At 35.1% G+C, this 9,430-nt stretch overlaps 1 protein-coding gene and 1 long non-coding RNA gene across 2 annotated transcripts in view; one reads left to right on the top strand and one right to left on the bottom strand.

The window, feature by feature from the left end:
* The first annotated feature begins 591 nt into the window (after window positions 1-591).
* On the top strand, window positions 592-5,877 carry LOC113783573 (CBS domain-containing protein CBSX6). Its single transcript, XM_027329755.1, has 2 exons — window positions 592-1,877; window positions 4,720-5,877. The coding sequence occupies exons 1-2, from the start codon at window positions 1,534-1,536 to the stop codon at window positions 5,630-5,632; spliced, it is 1,257 nt and encodes a 418-aa protein (XP_027185556.1). The 5' UTR covers window positions 592-1,533; the 3' UTR covers window positions 5,633-5,877.
* A 2,528-nt stretch (window positions 5,878-8,405) lies between these two features.
* Window positions 8,406-9,430, bottom strand: part of LOC113783612 — a 1,964-nt gene continuing 939 nt past the window's right edge. Inside the window, exon 3 of the long non-coding RNA XR_003469928.1 lies at window positions 8,406-8,866. This is a non-coding gene — a long non-coding RNA (uncharacterized LOC113783612). The remainder of the gene's footprint in view (window positions 8,867-9,430) is intronic.

The following is a 9,430-nucleotide window of genomic DNA, read 5'->3' on the forward strand; positions in this document are numbered from 1 at the left end:
GGTGTAAATAAGAGACATAAAGTTTAACTCTCCCTGTATGTTTTATGTCCTAATGACCACTCTAAATTGTTCAAGATTTAGGAGTCATAAATCTCAAGAAAATTGCCCACAACTGGGCATGTGCATAGGCATAGCAACATGTGACTACTTTCTGTTTCTTCATGTTCAAATTAGCAGTATACAATATGACCTTTTGTCCAGTCTTAATTCTGCAGTCGTCCTAGATTTGTTTGGTAGTATCATGCTGTATCGTAGCAGCAACAATTGTTATCCGGGCTAACGCAAGTTGATTTAGTTTGTAAGAGCAGATCACTTCTTTACACAAAAAATCGTATGTTCGAATTTCGTTATCGATACGGGAATTGTGTTGGCAAGCGACTCTATAAACGAATTAGGATCTTTGAGACATGTTATGACTCGTGATAGTAATCGGACTCGAACCTACCCAAAACTTTATCTGCGCAAAAATACAGTTGTTATCCGAAAAAAAAAAAACAGAAATAGTGCTTGTATACGTAGTATGGTAATGCATTACTCCAACCAGAGTCACACCATCACATCCACTACAATTATTGCTCTCCGTCGTAGTCTAACTATAATCGATCAAATTCTAGTCTCCCTCATCATTGACCCTTCACCTCTGCCCTTTCAGCCATCCCCCGTCGATCTTTTCGCTCTCCGGAACAAAATCAGGTCAAGAATCTACTTCTTCTTCTTCTTCTTCTTCTTCCGCATATAATTGCAAGAGAAACGGAGTTCAGACAGCCTGATTGAGATTCTAGATGAACCAAAGAATATCTCAGCTGTCAGGAGGGGTGAAAAAAAGAGGCTAAAAATCTGATATTTGTTTGATGGGCCTCACCTTAATTTTAACCTTTGCGTCAATCTTGAAGTCCCCATTTCTCTATGGCCAATTCTCACTCTCCCTTCATCGCTGTTAATTGTGTGAGTGTCACCATTTTTAGACTACCCATCACCCGTTTTCATCTCCTTCTCATATTTCTCCATACCCTCTTATAGCCTCGTCAACAATCCCTCATCTTCAACTCAATCAGCAGATTTAATCATTTCAAATTCAGGTGAAAGATTGTCCCCTTTTTTCAGCTTCCCTTGCTGACTCGTAATCTCTTCCATACCCTGTTTGAATACCAGAAGAAAAAAAGTCGAGAAATTCTCTGGATATTGCGAGAAAGTTTGAGAATATTTGGGAAATTGAAACGACCCTTTCCTTTTGTGGACTTGAGCTTTTAAGAGGAAACCATCAGGGATTTCCCATTATTCTTTGTCTCTTTGTGGTTGCTGCGATTAATCAAGAAATTCTCAGGCTGATTCGAAAAGAAGTTATCAGCCCATAGCTTCCGATCCATTTTCACTTTCTCATCATTTTATCATAATCCGATATATAAAATTTAATTGAAAAAAGTCTTGTGACACGCCATTTGGATCCCAAAAATAACAGAGACAAAGCTAAAGATAAATACCAAAATCACACTGATACTGAATATAAAGGAGCGAGCTTGGTTTTCAAAGGAGATGGCATCAGTGTTTTTGTACCACGTCGTGGGGGATCTGACGGTGGGGAAGCCAGAGCTGGTGGAGTTTGCAGAGACAGAAACAGTAGAGGCCGCCATTCGTGCAATTGGCGAGTCTACAGAAGGTGGAATAGCTGTGTGGAAGAAGAGATCACAGAAGAATGTGATTGAGAATGCAGAAATGAGGCAGCAGAGGTTTGTGGGGATCCTGAATTCCTTTGACATTGTGGCTTTCTTGGCTAAAGATGATTGCTTGGCTGATCAGGATAAGGCAATGAAGACCCCTGTTGCTGAGGTTGTTGTTCCCAACAATTCTTTATTGAAGGAGGTTGATCCTGCTACGAGGTTAGCTGTTATGATTTTGATTTTTACCTCCATGTAGTTTGTCTTTTTACTACTTTTAAAATTGCTTTTTGCAGCACATTCTTCATACTGAGAATCATTTGTTGGAATATGGTACGATTAATATGATCACTTTGTAAATATGATGGGAAGATTATATTTTTCTCCAATATATGAAATTGAGTATATGTATATATATATATGTGTATGTATATATATACACACATATATATATGTGTATATATATGTATATATGTGTATATATATACATGTATATATATATGTGTGTGTATATATGTGTTTATATATACATGTATATATATGTGTGTGTGTATATGTGTATATATGTGTAGGTAACTTAGCCAAAGTATCAGAAGCGCAACATGGAAACTATATATATATATGTGTATAAAGTATCACAAGCGCAACATGGAAACTATATATATATATATATATATATGTGTGTGTGTGTGTGTGTGTGTGTATATACATATGTATACATATGTATATACATATATATACACACATATATATGTGTATATATATACATGTATATATATATGTGTGTGTATATGTGTTTATATATACATGTATATATATATGTGTGTGTATATATGTGTAGGTAACTTAGCCAAAGTATCAGAAGCGCAACATGGAAACTATATATATATGTGTGTGTGTGTGTATATATATGTATATACATAACTTAGCCAAAGTATCAGAAGCGCAACATGGAAACTATATATATATATATATGTGTGTGTATATACATATGTATACATATGTATATACATATGTATACACACATATATACATATAGGTCAAATGTCAAATCTTTAACTGATCAGCTCAAAGAAATGTGCAAAATAACAGGATCTCAAAGTGAGATTATTCTCACACAAATATCTGAGATCGGAGAACTTCAAGGAAGACTGTCTCATACAGTATCACAATTGGCCAGTTCTTCGTCCGGCCCAGTAAAAGAAAATTTTATAAAAGAAAAGCCCATTTCAGAAAGACCTTTTGAATACATAAAACCTAGAATGCTTTTCAAGTACCACCAAATACTAGAACCTCTTCCTTTACCCATTATAGAAATCATTAGCCAAAAAGTCCAAAACCAGCATTTTGCTAAAATTCTAGCAATACAAAATTACCATCTGTTCTGCTGATGATGGATTTTCAAAGATTGGCCTGATGTTGCTAACAGTTATTTTGATTCTATGAATTGTAGGTTCTAATTCAAATAATCCTATGAATTCTAAAGGTGCTGATCTAATATGTACGCGCACCCAGTCACCATTATCTAACATTCTTCTAACAAAATATCCTAAATGTGTTCCCATTCTAAAAGTATCTTCTGGTTTCTTGAAATAAGTGTAAATATATGTGTGTGTGTGCATATATATGTGTATATATATACATGTATATATATGTGTGTGTGTATATATGTGTAGGTAACTTAGCCAAAGTATCAGAAGCGCAACATGGAAACTATATATACATGTGTGTGTGTATATATGTATATACATAACTTAGCCAAAGTATCAGAAGCGCAACATGGAAACTATATATACATATATATATACACACGTATATACCTAGCATTTTTTATTTTCTAGTTCACCTCTGTTATTGTTCCTTCTTCTTTCATGGCTGTCCAGTGACTAAGTTGGCTTTCAGAGTATTTGTTCTTAAATGAAACCCAGAGTCAAATTATTGTGATATAATTGCCTTTATTTTTTTTTTGGGGGGGGGGGGGACTTGGTGAAGTATTTGATTTGTAACAATGTAATGTAATTGGAAGTTAGCTGTTGCCTGCTATCAAAGTTTTCTTGCTCTTTGCATTAGGAAAATGACCAAGAAATCATAATGTGCAATTGGCCGTAAGTTTACTACCATTTCTCTTTCAATGTCAACTTAATAAGGTATTGCTCGTAAAGATTTGCTTTCTCATTTTTGAGCTAAGAATATCAAGTTACTGTATTGGTTTACTAGATCTGGGTTGGCCTCCCTACTTCTGTTTTCACATCTGCTTCACATGTATGCTGATTTTGGGGTCAGCTGCTGTTGAAAAGCAAGGTTCAAGTACAAACCTTGTTCATTAAAAAGTTCATGCCTAAATCAGCTATTGCAGTGTGCTAAATTAGAGGGTTTAGAAGCCTCTAAAATTATATTAAAGAGTCAGTAAGGTGAAGTATTACTGAGTACAAGTTTAATTTAGGGAAAGCTATATCATTTTGACTCTTTCACACCACAAAAACATTTCAGCTTTCAAGCGTTCTTGGCTGGAGGGGATTAGACCAGACCCGAAGTCCATATACTGTGCCTTTTTAGTCGTGACCAAGCTGCATACTTGTTCCTGGAAAGTGTGATCTGGTAATTGGTTTGAACCCTAATCAGTTGATCCAGAAAGCATGGGAATGTAAAGTTATTGCGTATAACTGAGAGTGAACTTATATGCATGCTCCAAATAAACCCCCCATCCTAAACATACTGTGTTTGCAAGCTCCTCTAGCTACATTCACTTGATATTGAGCTAAGTCAGTAAAATTTGACTTATTCATTTTCATGCGTGCATCTTATTTCGTTTTGCACATTTTGAAACATTGAAGAGTGTAGCAGCTTAAAGCTTATATGTGGTTTTGAGAAATATGAAAGCCAAAGATTGCATTTGTTCGTTTGAAATAGAAGAGTTTTCAAATGAAGGGGGTTGCTTTGCCCTTGCTGTCTGTCATCAAAATTCTGGCTTTCTATCTAGATTGCACAAGCTTTAGAAGTGAAAGTTATAGTATGGAATCTCCTCTTTGTCTTACATACTTCTGACGTGTTTTTGTCTTTTTAGATTAATAGATGCACTTGAGATGATGAAGCAGGGCGTGAAGCGACTCCTTGTCCCTAAAAGCAGAGGGTGGAGAGTTGTAAGCAAGCGATTTTCTGTTATTTATAATGGAAAGTGGCTCAAGAACCTCGATACTTCAGGTGCTAGTAATGCCAACTCTGCTGCTAGTCTCAACCGTCCTTCGTCATCTTCAACTACCACAATTAGGGACAAGATTTGTTGTTTGTCAAGAGAGGATGTGCTTCGTTTCCTCATTGGATGCCTTGGTGCCTTGGCTCCTCTTCCCCTTACCCCCATTTCCTCCCTTGGTGCCATCAACCTAAACTACTGTCACATTGCAACAACCCAACCTGCCATCGATGCTACCCGGATGCTGCCTCAGGATCTGAGTGCAGTTGCTGTTGTTGAACCGGCATCTGATGGTCAACATAAGATTATTGGTGAGATTTCTGCATGTAAACTATGGAAATGTGATTACTTAGCCGCAGCATGGGCACTGGCTAATCTCTCTGCAGGCCAGTTTGTGATGGGCGTTGAAGACAATATTACCTCCAGGTCGATAGCAAATTTATCAACAAGTCCAGTTGCTGAAGATTCAAATTTAGCCAATGGTGGTAGCGCCACGAGGCCAAGAAAGTTTAGCAGCAGAAATATTGGATTTTTTAGCAGTGGAACGAGCCCAAGCTTTGGAGCTTCTAGGAGCATGTATCGAGGTAGAAGTGCACCCTTGACGTGTAAAACCACAAGTTCATTAGCTGCAGTAATGGCTCAGATGTTGTCTCACCGAGCAACGCATGTTTGGGTTACTGACGCTGAAAATGAGGAGATTTTAGCTGGGGTAGTGGGTTATACAGACATTTTGGCTGCAGTGATGAGACAACCTGCTACAACTGTTCCTGAAGCCAGGACTGCTTAAGAATGGGAAGGAAGTTATGCTGACGCAACATATTTCCTTGAGCTTCAGATCATAGTTACTTTAAGTATATGTATACTACGAAAGTTGGCTTGTTGGGATTGGAAAAGTTTTCAAGTCATGTTTTGTATGATTCAATTTGTAAATTGGAGAATGGAATAAGCTAAAATTGTGTCAGTACGGATGCGAGGGCTTTGCTATCTGTTCATGACAAGAACCAGTATCAGATTTCTGCTCTTACAAGTGAACTTTGATAGTACATTGTCTACGTTTCTTCCTGGTATGGTGCTCAGCCATTGGAGAGTATCTTTTGATTGTCTGTAAAATAGTAGTATTTTGGTTAAGATTCAAAAATTTGTTCATATTAAAGAGTAAAGATTCGTTTCACAAACTGCTCACTCAAAAACCAGGTTTATCTACAAATTTTCTTGTATTTATCAGTTCTAATTTCATTGGGATTTGTTTTGCTGCTCTATGCACTTGGAGTTGTCGCCGTCAAAAGACAGCCAGAGAACAGATGGTGGATGCTTTAGTAAATGTAAGCTTGACATGCACAGAGGGTGCTTACTTCCTTGTTTTTCAGATTCTCTTCAGGAGTTCTCTCCATTGATGAATTTTCCTTCTTGAATTTCTCTACAAATCACTGCAAACTTAAAGAGGGTCTTTACTTCCAAGAGTTCTATGTAGAAGTTCATGCATTCCCTGAAGATATGAAAAAGTGAAATAAAAGAATTTATAGCTTAGCTCCTGTTTTCTCCTTGCCCAGAAAAGAAAGAACAGGTAAATCTGGCTAATTGCTTAGAATATGGACGAAAAAAAGATTAATTGGACATCCATGGCTCTGACAGACCCATGGTACGAATCTATGTCAGCCCGGCACCCAAAATTCCAGTCAAACCTTCTGACAGCCCGGCAGCGGAAAAAACTTTTTTTTTTTAAATAAAGTTGTCGGCTGCCGGGCTGACAAGGCCCGGTAGCCGACAACTTCTGCACAAAGCTGGCTGCCGGGCTGGTGCCCGGCAGCCAGTCCACTTTTTGAAAAAAAAAAAAGTCCCAACCTTGAATTTGAGGTTTCCAAAGCCAGAGAATTTGGACAAAAAAAAAAGGCTGCTTGAATTTAGGCTTGCTTTAGCATCTCGTTTAGCATTTCGTGTGGAGACTTCACTTTTCTGCGCATAATGCAAGGAAGCCAACTCTACCATGTGAAGATGCAAGGAGGCCAACTCTACCATGTGGAGACACAATTAATCTTGTATATTCGGGCACTGGAAAGTGGAAAGTTCGATTAATCTTTTTTTCGTCCATATTCTAAGCAATTAGCCCGTCTATAGTGGAAAGTTCATTTTTCTGCGCATAATAAGCAGAAGCAATGCAAGGAGGCCAACTGTAATATGTGGAGACGCACAAAGAAGTATATTGGGGCACTGGAGAAAGCGGATTATGCATGGATAAAAAATGTTATATATTTTAAAATCATAATAAAAGCCCTCTTAAAAATTTATTCATCATCTAATGTCCAATACTTATATTTGGTAAATTAAAATAGTTAATTAAATATTCTATTATAATATAAGTAACTATATGTCATTGAATCGATCGAATAATAATTTATTTTTTCTTTTTTGGCATTTCAACTAGTTGTCTATCAAGTTTCAATTGAAATAAAGATTTTATAATTATTTAAATTATTCAATAAAATAATCAATTTAAGATGAACATAAATATAAATACATTAAATTGTATTATTGAAATATTTGATTTCATATGAATGAAAGACAAGAAGAAATGGCAAGAAATTTTTTAAAAATTCATGTGATATTGGTAATCACCTTTATTTGTTATTATAATCATAATACCTGATCATAACCGATTGAAACTCATATCCTAATACTATTTACAACTAAAGTTACTATATACTCCAATTACAATTTTCTTTTTTCACTAAATTTTCTTTTATATATGATGTATGTGTTATCATTTGTTGATAATTAATATAACGAAAAGATGCTATTTAGGCTAATATCTCTTAACAATGTGGATTACTTTTAGGGTACGTTTGGTTCTACAGAATTAGAATTGAAATTCTATAGAATTGGAATTCTATGAATTGGAATTCCAAGTCATTTCAATTCTTTCGTTTGGGAAATGCATAGAATTGATACGGAATTTATTTGAAATTCCAAATTCTTTGTTTGTATGAGAGAAGAATTCATTAGGAATTAGAATTGTTTCCAACTAATATTTCCTTACATAAAAAATTTCTTTTTTTTACTATATAATAATTTTTTAACATTTAGCTAATTGTTACTAAAGCTTTAAGGAAAAAACCAATTAGTACCTTTAATAATTTATTTTTTCTTGCATTTAACTGATTGTTAATAAAGCTTTAAAAGAAAAAAAATTAGTTCCTTTTTTGCAAAAATAAAAAATTCTTTTTTTTTTTAAAAATTAAATTATATTAAATAAAAAATAATTGTATATTCTAACTTAAAAAGTAGTTAATATTTATCGAGTTAAAACCTTGATACGTTTTTAAAGTTAAGAACTTTAAATTTTAGAAAATCAAAAGCCTACTCTATCAAAATGCTAAAGCCCTACTTTTGTCAGATGACCAATTCACACACAGTCAAGTACTTGCTAAATAGAATAATATCTGTCATCAATTCTTTAGTGAGTGTGCAGACTTGTGGAAGATAAAAACCAACAGAATACAGGAAGAGCACTTATACAAAATCTCCTTAACTTTGAAAAAGAATGCAAAGGTTCATGTAACTCAAGGACAAGTCAGGGCATCAACACAGGCAGCTATGTTAATCTCAATATCTAAAATGCTAGTTCATCAGACAAAAGATCCAATGTTCCATTCTTATCATCTCAAAAACAGAGAAAATAGCTGAAATACTCTCTAGAATCTTTCTATAATCTTGTTTTGATCCATTACATAAAAAACAAAGAACTCATCAGAATTTAAAAAGTCATGGATACACGATGGAGTAGTAACAACTTCTACTTGCTCTACTTGGGCTTCCAGCAATCAGCTCAACTTCTTCTACAAAACAACTTCAACTGGAGATTACCAAAAAAAATCAATTACCAATGCACATTTACCATCCAATTTGTTTCCTTGGTTCATTTGGTCAATAAAACAGGTGCCCATTACACGATCCATTTCAGGAGTCCAAGTGAAATACCCTTTGCCTTTCCCTTTTGACTGAGATGTTGCTTCAGATGCCATATCTGAGGCAGATATGCACCAGAAAAACATCACAATGTCATGTTCTTAAGAACATATTTAATAGCTACTGCATTATAGAACTAAAAATGAAAGGCAAATATGCACCTAGTCATGAAAGGCAATCGATCTCTAAACTTAAAAACGTGTTGGGCTGGACATTGATTTCATATCATTGAAGAGTAAATAAAGGGAAACGTCCATCAAAGGTAAACAGAATTCCTGTATTTTAAGTTCTATGACTATGGCTGGACATTCCAATTCTTTGCTTATGCTGTCTTCAAACAAAACTAGAAAAAAATGATTTGCCTTAAATGTCGAATGAACTTTCACTAAGAGAAGGCATCAAGATTCAGAAGTGATATTTATGCCTCAAAGATACCAATTATTTTGTAGAGAGCATGTTAGTCTCTTTAATGAGTAAGGAGAATTCTACACTTAAAAAAGCCAAAACTCAAACCATATGAGAAGGGAGTTATAAAAGATTTGAGTACAACAACCCCCAAAAACAGCAATAACAAAATACAAAATGAAAAAAATACAGATCAACAGGCAAACCAAAATGAAAT

This window comes from Coffea eugenioides, chromosome 9 (genome assembly GCF_003713205.1).
Source record: "Coffea eugenioides isolate CCC68of chromosome 9, Ceug_1.0, whole genome shotgun sequence".
Lineage (NCBI taxonomy): Eukaryota > Viridiplantae > Streptophyta > Magnoliopsida > Gentianales > Rubiaceae > Coffea > Coffea eugenioides.